We start from the raw sequence: 18,715 nt of genomic DNA, 5'->3' as shown, positions 1-18,715 counted from the left end.
GTGTCAATGCAAATAACTGAAATGCTAATGCAAATACTTGAAACTTCTTTCTGCACTCCCCATAATCTACCACCAGATGTCAGGGTAGAGCTCATCCTGACTCTGCTTACACTAACAAGTTTTAGTAGCAGGATGCACTATTATTATTGTTAACTATTTGTATGGCAATTTCACTCTATTGTGCTCAGCGCTGTACAGACACGGAACAAAAAGACTGTCTTGTTCTCTTCCTCTGAGTCAGGAAATTACCTTAAGATAGAAAGAAACAGGCTGCTATAATAAAATCACAGGATGAAGTTTGCAAAAATGAATTTATTGCTTCACATATCCGCAGGTTTATTTGTTTTTATTGACAATCAGAACAAAGTCTTTTTCCTCATTAAATACCCTAGAGGACACAGAAAGTCACGAGGGCTACAGTTATGGCCCTATGAGCAATTCCTAGTTAAGATGGCAGCGGGGTTCACTCCAGGGAGGGAAGATACTTCAGCAGCCAGGATTTTGTTTAGACGTCACTAAAAGACAAAAACAGGAGAGGAGTTAGTCAGCCTCCTTCAGGACTGGGAAAATTCCTTTGCAATTGATTCATAGATTTTAAGGCCAGAAGGGACTAAATCAGGGGTGGGCAAACTTTTTGGGCCGAGGGCCACATCTGGGTGGGGAAATTGTATGCAGGGCCGGGGCGGGGGTTGGGGTGTAAGAGGGAGTATGGGATGTGGGAGGGGGTGTGGTGTGCAGGAAGGGGCTCAGGGCAAGGGATTAGGGCAGAGGAGGGGTGCAGGGCATATGAGGGAGCTCGGAAGGGGGTTGGCGTGCAGGAGGGGTGCCGAGTGCGAGAGGGGGCTCAGGGCAGGGGGTAGGGGTGCAGGAGGGGTGGGAGGTGCAGGCAGAGGGCTTAGGACAGGGAGTTGGGGGGCAGGGTGCAGGAGGGGTTCGGGCTCCGGCCCGTGCCACTTACCTAAAGCGGCTCTGGGGTGGCAGCGGTGCGAACCGGGGCCAGGGCAGGCTCCCTGCACGCCTGCCCTGGCCCCACGCTGCGCCGTTCCGGAAAGCGCTGTGGCCCCTGGGGGAAGGGGGGTGGAGGGCTCCGCATGCGCTGCCCTTGCTGCGCCTCCAGGTACCTCCTCCAAAGCTCCCATTGGCCATGGTTCCCCGTTCCCAACCAATGAGAGCTGCGGGAGGCAGTGCCTGGCGGCAAGGGCAACACATGGAGCCCTCTGCCCCCCCCCCGCCCCTGGGGGGCTGCAGAGAAGTGGTGCCGGCCGCTTCTGAGACCGGTGTGGGGCCTGCAGCACCACGGGGGGCAATCCCACGGGCTGGATCCAAAGCCCTGAGGGGCCGGATCCGGCCCGTGGGCCGTGGTTTGCCCACCCCTGGACTAGATCATCTAGTCAGCACAAGCCAGGGAATTTCAACCACTTTCCTCCCCAGGGAGGTACCTATAGACCATCATAGAAAGATCATGGAAAGGGCAGCATCTGCAGAGCCACTCACCACCCGGAGAAGTCTCTGGCCTTCCAGGCATCGATGACCTCAGCAATGTTTCCTGCGACCTTCCCGCTGGGCAACTGCAGGTCGTCGGAGACGTCGCCATTGAAGTTCCCACAGGACGCGCACAGCTTGTTAGCCAGGCTCTCGCTGACTCTCACCGTCACCCCCCCACTGGGGCTGAACAGAACCTGCATCCCCGAGGCCTGGACCACGGCCACGCCGCCCTGAGACCTGCTCACAGACACGGCATCGGAGACGTTCACTGGCAGCTGCACCAGGCGCCCGTTCACCTGGAACACAGAGACATAGGTCAGAGGAGAGCTGGGGAATGTGGAGGTGAATGAAATAGGCCAGGAGCTGAACTAGAGTCCATAGGCCACGTTACATGGCAACAGGATCTAGAGTCTATAGGCCCCATCCTAAGGCTATGGGATCTAGAGTCCATGGGCCCCAATACCAGATAAGGGGATCTAGAGTCTATGAGTCACAATAAAAAGCAATGGGGTCTAGTGACTATGGGCCCCATTATAAGGCAATGGGGACTAGAGCGTATGGGGCACAACAAAAGCCAATAGTCTTAGACTGAGAGGTGCAGAAAACACTATGACTGACTGAGAAGCCAATCAATAAACAGTGCTCTGGAGAGCAACTTTTTCCAATTCTGTCAATACCCAATCAAGGTGCACTGATTTGCATAGGCAACTTGATTGGCTAAAGTCCCTCCTGATTTCAATGTTATTGACCTGTGAGCAACAGTGTTTCTTAGTGCAAAAAGAACTGTAGAGATTTTATGCAAATGTTTAATACCTTAATTTACATATTTGATTAATGATACCTGCACTTATTTGCATCAATGACGGCAGGCACTCAAGAGAGAGACAAGGTGGGTGAGCTAATATCTTTTATGGGATCAGCTTCTGTTGGTAGCAGCACAAGCTTTCAAGCTACACAGAGCTCTTCTTCAGGCATGTACAGCTCGCAAGCTCCTTCCTTCCACCAACAGACATTGGTCCAACACAAGGTATCACCTCACCCAGTTTGTCTCTCTAATATCCTGTGACCAGCACGCCTACAACAACACTGCAAACAGCTGTTCAGGTTACTGAGTTCTGAATGTGACACCATGATACTGACTCTGATTCCTCCCTCTCTCCCCAGGGGGCAATCTCGCCTCCCCCCAATGGACAGTGTCCCCCCCATGAACGGGGGGTCTTTTCCACAATGGACAGCTGCCCCAGTGAACGGAGGGATCTCTCCCAGGGAACCTACTGGTTCACAGAGACCCTTCCTAGAGCAGTTCCCTGCATCTCCTCCAACCTTTGAGGTGGGACACAGCAGGGGTGAGGGGGGCTGGGAGTCAGGACTCCTGGATTGCAGCCCCAGCTCTGGGAGGGTAGTGGGCTCTAGTGGGTTAGAACAGGGGAAATTCAGGACTCCTGGGTTCTAATTCAGTCTTTGCTACTGAATAATTGTTCATCAATAACTCATGTCATCCCCCCAAGTCTGTACACCACATCCTGTCAACACCGGGGTTTCATGAGGCTGAATGAATTGAGCTTTGAGATGCCCAGATCAGCCCCAGTGATTAGGATCAACATCACTGTAATTTCTCGTCTTTTCATCATTTTGGTGGCAGCTGAATGAACTTCCTGCCCCTTTGACTCAGGCTGTTCTAACGTGGTCCCCTCTTACCCAGGTCTCCTTGTTCCTTTTCACAGCTATGAAAGCATCTCGGAAGAAAATGTAGGCGGTTGTCCCAGCCATTGTTGCTCCGTCGCTGCATGCCCTGATGTCCACCACCACCCTAAACCAGGAGGGGGCGCTGTCGTTGCAGAGAGAGGCCAGCTCGTAAGCGCCACTGTGGAGATCTCCTCCAGAGGCGCCGTCGAAGGAGGTGAGCTGGGCTCCGGGGAGCAGTGTGCACCGGCCTTCCTGCTTCACGCAGCCGCGCACCCCATCCTGGAGCGCACAGATCTCTTTGTTGGGGCAGCTGTGTGGCTCGCAGACGAGCCCGCCTGTGGCATGGCAGGTGCACTTCTCGGAGCAAGCGCCGGAGATGATGCTCTCCCCGGCCTGCAGGGAAATTCCCAAACAACTTTGTTACAGAAAAGCAGCAGAAGAAAATTCCCAGGATGGGATCAACTCAGAGCTCCCTTTGATTATTTAAATTACAGTAACCTGCCGAGGTCAGGGTCCTATTGCGCTGGGTGCTGTATGTATAAATAGTGAGAGACAGTCCCTGCCCCAAAAGGTATGTCTACTGCAGAGTTATCTTAGGAGATCTTTCTGGGGTAGCCTAGCCCAGGTCTGAGCAGTCACACCGCAAACCCCTACCCAAATTACTCTGTCCCCCCTGGTGCTGAGCTCCACCATGTGCGCTGCTGGGACTTCTGGGGGCATATCCTGTGGTGCTTTCTGCTGCAATAAATGTGGGAATTTTGGTAATATTTTATCAGGTCTATGTGCGCCTCAGTTTCCCTCGGCGCTTTGTACTGTATAAAGGGAAGGGGTGAGGTTTTGGATTCATGTAGCCACCTGGTTGGAGGCTAGAATCATTAACAAATGGAATAAAGTCTAGGCATGTGAACAGAGGGTCTGGAAGAGACAATGGGAACCCATTGGAAACCTGCACTGACCAACTACCAAAGACGGGAATTTAGCTGCAAGGAAGCAGAGCAAAGGACCTGAGCTGGAGAATGAAGGGGAAAGGTGCTGGGTGGCTGGGTGAAGAGCTTAGCTCACAGGGGCTCTCTCCTGGGATGGAGACAAAGGGACAGAGCCAAAGAAAGGAAGCGACATGGTTCGTCCGGCAGCATGACTGAAGGAAGCCCGGGCATTAGCCAGCCTGAACTCTGCCGTGACCTTTGCTTCTCTGTGCTAACCCAAGGCCTTTCAGATGCTGTAGCCAGGGCCTCCTGGTGTCCTCCTGGTGTCACTGCAAATTCTCACTGAGGGCTTTGCACCCTGAAGAGATAGGAACAAAACTCCCACAGGAGTCCGGCTTGGCTGGACTCGCTGCAGGGAGCCATGGAGAGACAAGGGATCACTGGTGCCCAAAGGGCCAGTTGTGGACTCACGGGGCCATGGGCCTGCCCCTGTGGAGCTGTGTGGGTCCTTGGGGCCCGGCACACTAAAGGGGTCACCCCAAGGGACTAGTTACAGGCTGGCGCATAGACCAGTCCCTCTGAGTCCATGACACTGGAATTCTTCCTGTGAATTGTGGCACAGGAGGGCCATCAGTGATTTAGCCTGTGTCTTCATGGCAAAGTGCCTGTTACCAGCCTGAGAGTGAACAGCACCCAGGGTCCACCCCAACCCCCACCCCACCCCACCCCCGGATGGGTCGGCCAACCTGGGCTGAAAGAACCACTGAACTCGAGTGAGAACATCAGAATGGCCATAGTGGGTCAGACCAATGTCCATCTAGCCCAATACTCTGTCTCTGGCAGTGACCAGTGCCAGATGCTGGAGAGAGAATGAACAGAACAGGGCAATTAGTGCATGATCCATCCCCTGTCATCCACTCCCAGCTTCTGGCAGTCAGAGGGTTAGAGACAACCCGGAGCATGGGGTTGAGGCCCTGAAAATCTTGGCAAATACCCATTGGTGTCCCTATCCTGCTTGAATTTATCTATTTTTTTGTTGAACCCAGGTATAGTTTTGGCCTTCGCAACATCTTGGCTGACTTCCACAGGTTGACTGTGTGTGGTGTGAAGTGCTTCCTGACTGGGTTGAAGATGGAGCATGATAAGTTTATGAAATTCCTAGACAGGAAAGGACCTGTCCCATTCCCCATCCTCCAAGCCAGCCACTTACCCTAACTGGGGTCAGGATTAGACCTGCAGCCCCCTAGAGGGGAAAGGGAACATGTCCCTTTCCCTACCCCTAAGGCAGCCAGTGTCCAGCGCTGGGCCGGATCAGACCCAGCGCCCTCTAGTGGGGAAAGGCTCCATATCCCATTTTCCATCCAGTCCCATGGTTTTCCTGTGATGAATCCCTAGCGCATGGCATAGTTTCATTTCCACATGCAAGGATCACACAGGGCAGGTGTTTGGATGCTCCTCTAACCCAATGCCACTGACTGCAGCGGAAGTCACATGGGTGACTGAAGGCAGGACCTAGCTGTAGGTTTTATGTGTCGCTGCACTGAAGGGCACAGACACCCAGTCGCTGTAACTCCCAGTGGGAAGCTGGGACAATCCCACACCTACAAGGGCATCCGATGCCAAATGACAGCATCGAGGATGACAGCCGACTCATATCCCAGCACCCACCTTGATGTAGCGTCCGTCACGCACGCAGCCGCATCCTTCCATGGACGTGCACGTTTCCCCATTGAATGCGTAGCCGGCGTCGCACTGGCAGCCTTCAAAGCATTTCGCAGTGCACTGGGCAGGGGAGAACAAGCCAGCACATGTGAAATCACAGGATCTAGTGCACAGCTCGTAGTGGCTGTTGGCTGGGCAGGTGAAAGCTGGAGAGATAGAAGCGAATGAGAAACGGATGAAAAACTGAGGCTATGTCTGCACTACAGCAGCTACAGCGGCACAGCTACAGCACTGCAGCTATTCTGCTGTAGCACCCTGGTGTAAATGCGTCCCACATCAACTGAAGGGGCTCTCCCATCCATGTAGTTAATCTACCTCTTTGAGATATGATAGCTCGGTCAATGGAAGAATTCTCCCTCAACACAGCTGTGTCTACAGTGGAGTTAGGTCGACCTAGCTATGTCACACAGCAGGGTGTGTAATTTTCACAACCCTGAGCGATGTGGCTACGTCAATCTAATTTTTAGGTGTAGTGTAGACCAGGCCTGCCTCAGCCATCCCACCCCCTGCAGAATGCTCCCAACCCAGCTACTCACTCCTCGCAAAGGTATCTGACAAGCAGAGAGATTGTGATACCACATCACTAGCTGCAAATACAGCTGAAGATAAGAGCAGGCTGTAGATTGTTCTGTAAACTTACGGCAGAAGGAGGCTGTTCTCCAGGCACTGACTATGCCTCCAGCTACCTGGCATGCAGCAACGTAGGCCTGGACACTCTGGCAGAGGATTTCTCTTGCTCCATTGGCAGCACACATGTCATAGAGACAATGGTTGAAATACTCAGTAGGGCTGACCAGCGAGTGACAGTATTTAAAGGGACCTGATGTCGCTTTGATCAACCCACAGGAGCTGTCAGCCTGGTACGGCTTTGTCTGAGCTTCATCACAGACTGGGCACCTTTCCCCACAGCCATCGGTGCACGTGGCACCATCAACAGGCACCTTCCAGGAGGCCCCGAACTCATCCGCGTTCTGGGTGCTCTTCCCACTGGGCAGCAGGAAGTCGTCGTTCTTGTCACCGTTGAAGTTGCTGCACAAGCTGCACACGTGTCCCTTGTAGGAGCTGGGGATGGAGACTAGGACATAATAGGAGGTGTCATAAAGGACTTTGAGGCCAGAGGCAGACTGGACAATGATGTTGTTCCCCTCCTGGTTGATCTGAAGTTTCCCGTCGTTCATAGCCAGCGGGAGAGTGTAGAGCTCCCCGTCCACCTGTGCCAATGAGAGGGAAATTCACCCATCACTAGTGGGGACTCAGCAGCTGTGTCCTGGTTACAACACACAGTGTTAGTCACTCTAGGCTAGTGGTTCTCAACCAGGGGTACGCAGAGGTCTTCCACCGGGTCCATTAACTCATCTAGATATTCGCCCAGTTTTACAACAGCCTATATAAAAAACACTAGTGAAGTCAGTACAATCTACAACTTCAGACAGACAGTGACTTGTTTCTATTGCTCTCTATACTATACACTGAAACGTACATACAATATTTATAGTCCAAATGATTTATTTTATCATTTTATGGTAAAAAGGGGAGAGATTTTTCAGTACTAGTGTGTCTGTGACACTTTTGTATTTTTATGCCTGAGTTTGCAAGCGAGTCGTTCTTAAGTGAGTGAAACCTGGGGGTGCACAAGACAAATCAGACTCCTGAAAGGGGTACAGTAGTCTGGAAAGGCTGGGAGCCACTGCTCTAGGCTACAATGAGAAAAATGTCAAAGAGGGACTTACCGTGACTTTCCACTTCATTCCCCTCTCCATGGTGACGGTGTAACCATGAACGGAGACCACCACCAGCCGTGCCACTGACACTTGCCCATTACCGTAGCTCTCATTTTCTACCACCACGGAGAAGTTTGCCAGCCCAGCGTCACTGCTGCACACTCTGGCTAAGCTGTAAGTGCAAGTGCCCTGGAAATCAAAGGCCCGTCCATCAAAGGTCAGATAGTGTCGATTACCAGACACCACACATTTGCCGCAGCCCATGGCGTGGCAGCCTAGGATTCCATTCTCCACCCTGCACTGCTCATTGGCTCCGCAGGAGGCCTCCTGGCACTCGACGACCCCGTTGTCTTTGCACCGGCACCGTTCCTGGCAGGAGGCACTGGCGTAGAACTCCTCTCCCTTCCTGTAGTACCTGCCCTGGTGCACACAGCCGCACTGCGCAACGGGGACGCACCGGTCTCCGCTCAGGAGGAACCCGGCGTCACAGAAACACCCTTCAGCACAGGGAGCATCACAGCCGTCCGGTGCCGAGAGGCCATGGCAGGTGGCAGGGCAGCTGTTCCCACAGAGCTCGTAGTGGGAGTTACGAGGGCAGGTGGCACCTGCAGGAGAAGATCAGAGCGAACGTGCAGATAGGGACGAGAGAAAGAAGAAATGCAAAGGTAAGTTGAAGGAAATCTCTCTCAATTCACATCACTTAGAATAGGATTGTTCTGGTGGAGTTGGGAGCCAGGACTCCTGGGTTCTATTCCTAGTTCTGGGAGGGGATTGGGGCCTAGTGGTTAGAGCAGGGAGGCTGGGAGTCAGATCTCCTGGGTTGTATCCCAGATGTGAAAGGGCGGTCATGTCTAGAGGGTTAAAGCAGTGTGGGCTGGGAGTCAGGACACATGGCTGACCCATTCTGAGCCCACCCTCTAGAGGGCGCTGCACATGCACACTACACACACATAAAGCGAAGTCAATTAGCAACACTCACTGCAGAATGAGGCCGATCTCCACTGCCCTATCTGGATGCCCTTGGCCTGGCAGGCTGTCACATAGGCACTGATCGCGCTGCAGAGAGCGTCACGGTGACCCTTGTACTGGCAGGTATCAAAGACGCAGTCGTCAAAGAAGGGGGCTGGGTCGATGTCCTCATGGCACTCTCTGAACGGCCCGTCCCCTCTGGTGATGACCCCGCAGTACCCATCTCCCTTGTAGGGTTGTCTCTGAGCCTCACTGCAGACTGGGCAGTCCTTGGTGCAACTGGGCAAGCATCCAGGGACCTCCCCCACCTTCCAGCTCTCTGCAAACTGGATGGCGTTGGCCGCCCGGCTCCCGTCCCTCATGGTCAGGTCGTCACTGGCAGTTTGGTTGTTGTTGCCACAGAGGCCGCAGAGGGCGTTGGTGTAGGTGTTGGGCACGGTGACCCGGACCAGGCTGCTCCCGTCGAAGGTCACCGTCAGGGCGAAGGCGGTCTTGATGGCGATGTGGGATCCACTGACGTAGGCCTGTAGCTTCTCCTCATGGTAGAACGGCAGGTCCATGAAGACTCCATCCACCTGGAACAGATGTGGCAGGACCGGGGGTTAATTTTGAATGAACACTGCAAGCAGAGAGTGGGGATCCAGAACTCCTGGGTTCTATCCCTGGATCTGCAAGGGGGTGGGGTCTAGTCCTGAGAGAATGTAGAAGGATAGAATCATAGAAAGGGACCTCAGGAAGTATCTAGTCCAACCCCCTGCTCAAAGCAGGACCAATCCGCAGACAGATTTTTGCCCCTGATCCCTAAATGGCCCCCTCAAGGATTGAACTCACAACCCTGAGCTATCCCTCCCCCAGTCCACAAAGATGCTATTCGTATAGAAAAGACGTATCAGGGATGGTGAAGGTCTGAATTCCCAGTTACACTAAGTCCCTTTCGCACCTCTTGGGCGGGATAAGGGCAATTTATTTCAGCTTTGGCCGGCAGAGCAGTGCAAAGGGCCTTAGCACAACAGAAATCAGGGTCAAGCACCTTAGCAGAGGAAGCTTTTAGGGCTGTTGATTCCCCTGGAGTCAATGGGGCCAGATATCAAAGTGGCATGAATCGGCCATAGCTCCACCGGAGTCAATTGGGCCCAATCCCCAGCTAAATGAGTAAGTTGTTTGAGTGCAGAGGAGTTACAATGGCATAACTGCACTTACAGGGAGGAGAAAATCATTCATTATATATTCACAAAGGGGCACTCGGTTACTTCCCATACGCCCACCAGCTCAGTGTACAGTGGACACAAGACATGGTTCTACAGTGGGGGCTGAAATCAGGGGCAATGTATCAACAGGAAGAGTTCCTGCTCACAGCTCCCCGAGTAGTCCTGTGGCTCTCCGTCCCTACCTTGATCTTGCGGGGATATTGCTGGCTCACAGTGATGCTTCTGCCGTACACCTCCAAGGTCACCGCTTTGGTGTAGGACACGGCCTTGCTGCCGCGGTTGTTATTCTCCACCTTGATGTTGAATGGGGTGAGCGTGGGGTCCTCAGAGCAGACCCCAGCCAGCTGGTAGATGCAGGTGCCCATGAAATCGTACTTTTTCCCGTCAAAGGTGGTGTAATGAGGGTCCCCAGAGGCTGTGCATGTGGAGTAGCTGATTGCGTGGCAGTCACGGACCCCGTTGATAACAGCGCATCTCTCACTGGCTTTGCAGCTGGTCTCCTGGCAAACCACCATGCCCAGGCTGGGGTCACATCTGCACCGAGAGCGGCAGTTCTCATCAGCCCAGAACTCCTCGTTGGGTTTATAGTAGCGGCCATTGTAGTCACAGCCACAGCTCCCCACGGGGACACACTGGCCGGCACTCAGGACATAACCGTTGTCACACTGGCAGGTCTCCACGCAGGGCTCCTGGCAGGAGGAGGGGGCAGTTCGGTCAGAGCAGCTGGCTGGGCAGGCGTTTCCACAGGCCTCGTAGTGGCTGTTCTCAGGGCAGGGCAGGACTAGAAGGGGGTCAGAGAGGGGGAGATTTAACAACACAGGAAATGAACTACAACCACCTTCTTAGATGCAGCAAGAGCCAGAGACAAATTCTAATGTGCAATCGGCATCCTCTATATCACAGGCCCGATGTACAAGCAGCCACACTAAGGCCACCTCTGGAGCACAGCACGGGGAACAACCCAGTTAGGGAAGGGTGTTTGCTAGCTGGGAGAGCAGGGAAATGCTCTCTGCTTATAGAAAACCCAAGAAGATCTGCAAAGTGCACGCAGAGCAGACTAGCCCTCACTTGTCAAGGCCTCCTCTGGAAGCCCCACCCACCCCAGATGGCCTAGGACTCAGCACCTGTGCCACTGAAGTCAAGCGGTTAAGTAGATCCTGTATTTCCAGGTAGTATTTTGGATGGATCTCACCTTTCCATCTCTTTCTGATTCATCCCTCTCTTCCATCCAATCCACCCAGCAAATCCATCCCTCTCTTCTGTTCCTCAGTTACATCCCTCTTACACAATATTGACAACCCCATATTTGAAGTCATTCGTTTTCACAACCTCCTTACATGTACTGGTAAGAGCAAAAAATATATTGATGAATACAATGATACGGCTACATAACTGGAATGTGGAAGTGTTTCCAAAGGTTGGCCGAGCATACTTGACCTTGAAGCGTTAGGATGCACAGGGAGAGGAGAAAGTGAGATTGGTTTTACTTTTGAGTCTAATAAAATGCTCAATGCCTCCCAAGACCCCTTAATTGTCTTTTGTGACTTCTGCTGAGGGGCAGGGGTGTGTCATGACTCATTGGTTGGGGAACACTTCTCTAAAGCTTTCAATCCATCCATTAAAAAAATCCATTTATCTAATCCAGCCATATAATCCAATAAATCAGTAAATCCACTGCATCAGAGACTATCTGCCTATCTTAGGTAATTATATAGCACACATTGCTATACTCTCTGAGCAGCTCACGATATGTAATATATTTACCCTCCCTCCTCCTTGTGAGACAGGGGAGGGATAGCTCAGTGGTTTGAGCATTGGCCTGCTAAACCCAGGGTTGTGAGCTTAATCCTTGAGGGGGCCACTTAGGGATCTGGGGCAAAAATTGGTCCTGCTAGTAAAGGCAGAGGGCTGGACTTGATGACCTTTTAAGGTCCCTTCCAGTTCTAGGAGATTGATTGATTGATTGGTGCTGTTATCCCCATTGTACACATGGAAACAGAAGAAAAGAACTGTCAAAGTCACACAGGAAGCAGCTGGAAGAACAGGGATTGGAACCATGGTCTTCTAAGTGTAGGTTACATTTACAGAGTCTAATACCAGAAGGCATCATTGTGATCAGCCAGAGAACATCCCCAAAATAAACCCTACAGCAAATCTGTTAAAAAACATCTAATCTTGATTTAAAAATTGTCAGTGATGGAGCATCCACCATGCACCGTATCAAATTGTTCCAATGGTCAATTACTCTCACTGTTAAAAATTTACTCCTTATTTCCCATCTGAATTTGTCTAGCTTCACCTTCCAGCTGTCGGGGTGTGTTATAACTTCATCTCCTAGACTGACGTGCCCATTATTAAATATTAGTTCCCCATTTAGATATTTATAGACTGTAATCAAGTCAACCCTTAACCACTGTTAAGCTTAATCAGTGGAGCTCTTTGAGTCTCTCACTATAAAGCACTACAAATGATCCTTTAATCATTCTCCTAGCTCTTCTCTGACCCTGTCCAATTTATCAACATCCTTCTTGAACTGTGGGCACCAGAACTGGACACAGGAGTCCAGCAGCAATTACACCAGTGCCAAATCTAGAGGTGAAATTACTTCTCTGCTCCCTTCTTTATGTATCCTAGGATTGCATTAGTTCTTTTGGCCACAGCGTCACACTGGGAGCTCATGTTCAGCTGATTATCCACTGTGACCCCCAAATCTTTTTGACAGTCACTGCTTCCCAGGATCAAGTCCTCCTCCTGTAAGTCTGGCCTACATTTTTGTTCCTAGATTTACATATGTACATTCAGCTGTATTAAAACACATATAATTTGCTTGCACTGAGTTTACCGAGCAATCCAGATTGCTCTGAATCGGTGACCTGTCCTCTTCTTTATTTACCACTCCCCCAACTTTTGTGTCATTTGCAAACTTGATCAGTGATGATTTGATGTTTTCTTCTGGGCAGGGGCGTGCATAGGAATTTAGATTCCAGCATTTTTGGAGGGGCAAGTTCTGTGCCCCCGCTGGGGTCCCAGGGACAAAGGAACTGTCAGCTCTCATCGGGGTTCCAGCACTGGAGGAGAGCATGCTCACCCTGCCAGGGCCCTGGGGGCTGGAGGAGCTCGCGTGCTGACCCTGCCAGGGCCCTGGGGGCTGGAGGAGCTTGTGCTCTTCCTGCTGGGGCCCCCAGGGGTCCAAGGAGCTCTTTGCCCCCTGCCAATTAATTGGGGGGCCCATGCCCCTGGTTGCCCCCCTTTTGCACCCTCCTGCATCTAAGTCATTGATAAAATGGTAATTAGCAATTTTTCCCACCATGTGTGGAATGCATCACCTCCATATTGGTGCACACAACAAAATTCATGTTGTGGGGCTGGGCCTGAGGGGTTTGGAGTGTGGGAGGGGGCTCAGGGCTGGAGCAGAGGGTTGGAGTGTGGGGGGTGATGGCTGTGGCTGGGGTGCGGGCTCTAGGCTGGGGCCGGGGATGAGGGGATTGGGGTGCGGGAGGGGGGTCAGGGCTGGGGGTCGGGTGTGGGGGGATGAGGGCTCTGGCTGGGGGTGAGGGCTCTGGGGTGGAGCTGGGGATGAGGGGATTGGGGTGCGGGAGGGGGGTCAGGGCTGGGGCTCGGGTGTGGGGGGATGAGGGCTCTGGCTGGGGTGTGGGCTCTAGAGTGGAGCTGGGGATGAGGGGATTGGGGTGCGGGAGGAGGGTCAGGGCTGGGGTTCGGGTGTGGGGGGATGAAGGCTCTGCCTGGGGGTACGGGCTCTAGGGTGGGGCCGGGGATGAGGGGATTGGGGTGCAGGAGGAGGCTCAGGGCTGGGGTTCGGGTGTGGGGGGATGAGGGCTCTGCCTGGGGGAGAGGGCTCTGGAGTGGGGCCGGGGATTGGAGGTTTGGGGTGCAGGCTGCCCCAGGGCTGTGGTGGGGAGAGAGGACTCCCTCAAGCCCTCTCTCACTGCAGCAGCTCAGGGCCGAGTCAGAGGCGCCTCTCTCCAGCCATGGCAGCTCCAGCGGGGCTGAGCTGGGCCGGACCGGGGGAGGGGCACCTCTCCCCACCTGTGTGGCCCTTGCTAGCCTACTTTGCGGCCGTGCGGCTGAGCAGCTTACAGGGAACTTAGCTGCTCAGGGATGATTCCTTAACCATGCTCCAACCAGCTTGTCCATGCTGATTCCTGCCTTGAGTGCGGAGGACTGGACTAGATGACCTCTCAAGGTCCCTTCCAGTTGTATGATTTTATGCAATTATCTAAGAGTGCTGGCTGAAAAAGCTTGAAAAAAAAAATTTTTTCCATCAGACAATGTCAAAATTTAAAATTTCTGTGGGAAATTTAAAAAGAAATGGCAGAATTCTTGTGGTCCATAATGGGGCAGAGAGAGACCAATCTGCATCATGAGAGATGGTCAGGGAGCAATGCCCATAGGAGAGAATCAGAGTACAAGGAGTCCGGAACTACAGCTCCCATGTGGCTGCTCAGGCAGGTGCAGAGATTAATGTTGATGTGAAATAAAATGTTTCCTTTCAGAACCCCAATCTGAAATGTTCGATTTAGGAATATCATAATGTTTGTTTCTATCTAACTATTTCATTTGGACATTTTTTAATTTAAATTTTTTTCAGAACATCAATGTTTTGACATTTTGGGCCCATTTGGGGACAAATGGAAATATTAAAACATCAGAATTTCCCATGGGATGGAAATTCTCTTTACTGATCAGTCAGTCATTTTCTGTCTCCCATGCCTCCATCTAATGTGTATACCTGATGTTTACACCCATGAGTGTGTACACCACACATCTGATGTGTACACCCATGAGTATCTATATCTGTCTCATCTGTAACCTAATCCATTTAATTTATCCATCCATCTGTCTAATGTCTAATCTACCAATCTTTACCTCTAATCGATTTAATCTCCCTGTGCATCAAATCCATCCATCCAGCCATTAAATCCATTTAATCTCCCTAACCATGCAATCCATCTATTCCTCCCTACAATATACTGAGTCTTTCTCTTTCTCTAATCTAATCTACCAAACCCATGTGTCTATCCATTGTCAATCTATCTAGTCTGTTCTCGGGATTTCTAATGCACACATCCCCATAGTGCCTAGTTGCCAAGGTGCAGTATCTAAGATAATCTGCCTGATGCTAAGCCCCCTCAACATCTCCTCAAGCAGTAGAGTAAGTAGATTGGCTTGTCTTATTGCTGCTTTTGTCAATAAAGAAACCAAAGCACAGAGCTCACCACAGCCGGATGGTGTCCTCCAGTCATAGACGGTGATGCCCTGTTTCTTGCAGATGGCTGCGTAGGCCTCCAGCGCCTGGCACAGGATGTTCTTGGCTCCCCGGTTCAGACACACGTCGTAGATGCAACTGTCAAAAATGTCCTCCGGGCTCACTTTGGGGTGACACTCTCTGAAGGGCCCTCCCGGTGCTTTGCTGATCAAACCACAATATTCATTGCCCCCATAGGTCTCCTTCTTGCTCTCATCGCACGTTGGGCATTTCCCTTTGCAAACATCCCAGCAGAAAGGGTCCCGGTCTTTGACTTTCCAGCCCTTGGCCCAATCCACGATGGAGGAGAATCTTGTACCGTTGGGTGATGTCATGTCATCTCCACGGTTTTGGTTGAAATCCCCACAAAGGCCGCACATGGCCCCATAATAGCTGCTGGGGAGGGTGATGATCAGGTGCCAGTTCCAGTCATACGACACCTGCAGACCAAAGTCTGTCTGCAGGATAGCATTGAGACCGCTCTGGTAGAGCTTGATTTTACCATCTTCAAGGGTCACCGGCAAGCTGGTGGTCACGTCATTGATCTAGAGACAGAAGGAAAAAAACAGTGGTTATTTCTCTTTTCATCTCACCTATTACAAGAGTTGTGCTCCTCTGGGACAATAAAGATTAGAAAGCCCAGAATTAAGCACTTGAGTCCTCAGGGATAAAATGTTCTCTGTCCAAGGGACCTGGCTGTAGACCGTATTCCCAGTGCAGAATAGATAAATCTAGAGTCTGACCAACTTCAGGAAATGCTGGAAGACCCTCCCCATCATAAAGCTTTTTCACCATAATGACGACATTCACAGCTTGAAACCCACCCAACTCACCACAAAAATCCCACCTCAAGTAGAGTTTTGTATAGTCCAAAAAGAGAATAACCCAAAACTCCATGGATTTCACCAGAGCATTTACTATTGTCAGTATATATTTTATGCAGAGGATGCTTGGATACTGTGGTGTTGGCTGGCAGTACAAAACCAGAGGGGTGGGGAGAGAGAGAGAGAGAGAGAGAGAGGGATGGTCAAAATGTTTTAAATGAAAACAATTTTTCAAAATGAAAAACTTGGCTTCTTTATTATTGGTTTTCTCTGAATACAAACTGTCAGCATCCTTCTTCTTCTTTGTGCATGGTCATCAACATCTTTGTTCTTCTTTGTGTTCAATCACTGTAACCCTGTATTGTGTTCAGCCGTGGTCATCCTTGTTTTTGTCTTTGGTTGTTCCTGTCATTTACTGAGTATGATCACTGTAGTCTCTATTCTTTTTTATGGACATTCATCATAGCCCATTATTGAGTTTGGTCATCATCATCTTTGTTTTTCTTTCTGTTTGGTCATTGTTGTCCTTGTTCTTCTTGGTGGTCATTTCTCATCACCCTTTGTTGGGTTGGGTCATTCTCATCCTTCTTCTGTGTTGGTTTTGGTCATCATTGCACTGTACTGGGTTTGGGCCTCATCATCTTGTTCTTCCGAGTGTTCAACCACCATGGCCCTGTATTGCATTTGGTCATCACTGTCCTTCAGTGTGCTCAATCCAAGGAACCAGTTAACCTGTGTGATTTGGAGGGACAATGTGACCTAAGGAGACTGGTGGAACAGGAATTCTGGGAGGCCCAAGGGGACCAGGTGGCCCATGTGGTTCATGGAGACAAGATTGCCCTGATGACTTGGTAGGACCCAGGGGGCTGGAGCATATAATTTAAAATCGGTTCATTTCTTGGCTGTTCAGATTCCTATGTGATGTTGGCATTTTGAATCTTTTTTCTTTTCATGGACACTTTGAGACCACAAAAAGCAGATTTTTTTCAATGAAAATCCAAAATGTTTCAATTCTGAAATTTCTAAATATAATTTGAATTGCCCATTTAAAAATGAATGACATAATTCAGTGGAAATTCTTGAAAAGAAAAATATTGGTCCTTTTTGTATGAATGGAACAAAAAAGATTTTGCAATTCTCCAAAATATATTTGGTATCTATCTATCTATGTGTGCATGAGGATGGAGAGGATGGATGGAGAGAAAAAGAGATGTCTGTGGGGGATAGATAGATAGATAGATAGATAGATAGATAGATAGATAGATAGATATGGGGGATAGACAGAGTGATGGATAGATGTGTATGGGGAAGGATAGATAAAGAGCTTTGTACGGAGATGGAAGGGAGGATGGATGCACAGGTATGAGAATAGATAGATAGATATGTAGGAGGATGGAAGGGGAGATGGATTCAAAGATAGATATATTTGGGGGTGTGGATCGGAAGATGTTTTTATTCCAATCATTTTTGCATTTTCTACTCACTCTGATTTTCCCAACTTCCTTCTTGTAGATAGCGATGTTGTACCCATAGACATAGATGTTGGTCAGGCGCACGTAGGAGACAGCCTGATTCCCCCCCCGGTTGTCGTTCTTCTCATTGATGGTGAAGGGCACCAGGGTGGGGTCAGTCCCACAGTACTTGGCCAGGGTGTAGGTGCAGGTGCCCTGGAAGTCAAAGTTCAGCCCATCAAAGGTGTGATAGTGCGGGTCCCCCCAGCCCCAGCAGGTTCCAATGAAGTTGGGAACACAAGTTGCACGGCCATTCTTGATCTTGCACGTCTCCTTGGTCCGGCACTTCAGAACTTTGCAAGGATCTGAAAGGGAAGAAATCCCAGGAGTCCATGAGTGAGAGCTAGATGCCAGGCAAGCTTGGTTCAGCATAGGCTCAGTTATTGTCCAGAACCAACTGGCCCACCAAAGTCATTCGGAAGAGAGGCCAACCAGAGAGGAGTCAATAACAGACAGTTTGCTACAGATGAGAGACCTAAACTGTATGTCCCTGCTCAGTGATTGATGAGGAAGAAATTCCCTTGGCTTCTGTAGAATCATGGAATCAGATGGTTAGAAGGGACCGAAAGGGTCATGTAGTCTAACCTCCTGCTAAGATGCAGGATAGAAGCTCTGCCTGAGAAGGGATTAAGTAAATAGATAGAGTAAGGACCTCAACATATGACCTAAAAGGCAGAAACAGAGGAGACTTTTATTTACCTCTTGACTGTCAAGTCCCTGATCCAAAAGCCAAGGATAAAATCAATTTCTTGATTTCACGTCTTGCCTCCCAGCCCCCCATCTCCTACCCTTATAACTCATTAGATCCCACTCCCCTCCTAGAACTGGGGATAAAGCCCAGGAGAACTGGCTCCTAGCCCCCCTGCTCTAACCACTTGACCCCACTCCCCTCCTAGATCTAAGGATAGAAACTCTACTTTGGGCCAGACCCTCAGCTGTTGTGACTCGATTGAGTCTGCTCCAATGTCCAGTTCTACAATCACCTCTCTTCTTCTTTCACTCACTCTCTTTTACCTTTGTTGATACATTGCATGACTCCATCTCTGATCTCACAGGTTTCATCACTGGCACAGCTGTGGGCCTCACAGGTGAATCCTTGGCCAGGAATGCAGGTGCAGCTTTGCTGGCACTTCTTCTTCAGGACCGTGTGGTTGGGCTGTTTGAAAAAAGGAGAACTAAGACAATGTAACCCAGACAAATATGGTTTTACAGTGAGGAAGTTTTCAGTTATATGTAGCCCATATATGGGTACAGAAATCACATCTCTTGTCTCCCAGCGTCCCTAACTCACTAGATCTCACTCTTCTCCTAGAGCCAGGAACAGAACCCAGGAGTCCTGGCTCCCACCCCCCTTGCTCTTTTCTTTACCTCTTGACTGTCAAGTCCCTCATCCAAAA

At 50.6% G+C, this 18,715-nt stretch overlaps 1 protein-coding gene across 1 annotated transcript in view; it reads right to left on the bottom strand.

The window, feature by feature from the left end:
• Positions 1-336: 336 nt before the first annotated feature.
• The window catches only part of LOC123351475 (IgGFc-binding protein-like), a 39,774-nt gene continuing 21,395 nt past the window's right edge, over positions 337-18,715 (bottom strand). Inside the window, exons 11-21 of the mRNA XM_044990861.1 lie at positions 18,333-18,474; positions 17,292-17,623; positions 14,955-15,528; positions 9,900-10,498; positions 8,520-9,084; positions 7,550-8,145; positions 6,460-7,030; positions 5,766-5,965; positions 3,184-3,564; positions 1,495-1,781; positions 337-515 (exon numbers count right to left, since the gene is read on the bottom strand). Coding sequence (XP_044846796.1) covers positions 506-515; positions 1,495-1,781; positions 3,184-3,564; positions 5,766-5,965; positions 6,460-7,030; positions 7,550-8,145; positions 8,520-9,084; positions 9,900-10,498; positions 14,955-15,528; positions 17,292-17,623; positions 18,333-18,474 — 4,257 coding nt within the window. The 3' untranslated portion in view covers positions 337-505. The remainder of the gene's footprint in view (positions 516-1,494; positions 1,782-3,183; positions 3,565-5,765; positions 5,966-6,459; positions 7,031-7,549; positions 8,146-8,519; positions 9,085-9,899; positions 10,499-14,954; positions 15,529-17,291; positions 17,624-18,332; positions 18,475-18,715) is intronic.

Source organism: Mauremys mutica, chromosome 17, assembly GCF_020497125.1.
Source record: "Mauremys mutica isolate MM-2020 ecotype Southern chromosome 17, ASM2049712v1, whole genome shotgun sequence".
Lineage (NCBI taxonomy): Eukaryota > Metazoa > Chordata > Testudines > Geoemydidae > Mauremys > Mauremys mutica.
The sequence above is the reverse complement of the archived record's forward strand: the minus strand, read 5'-3'. Positions and strand labels throughout refer to the sequence as shown.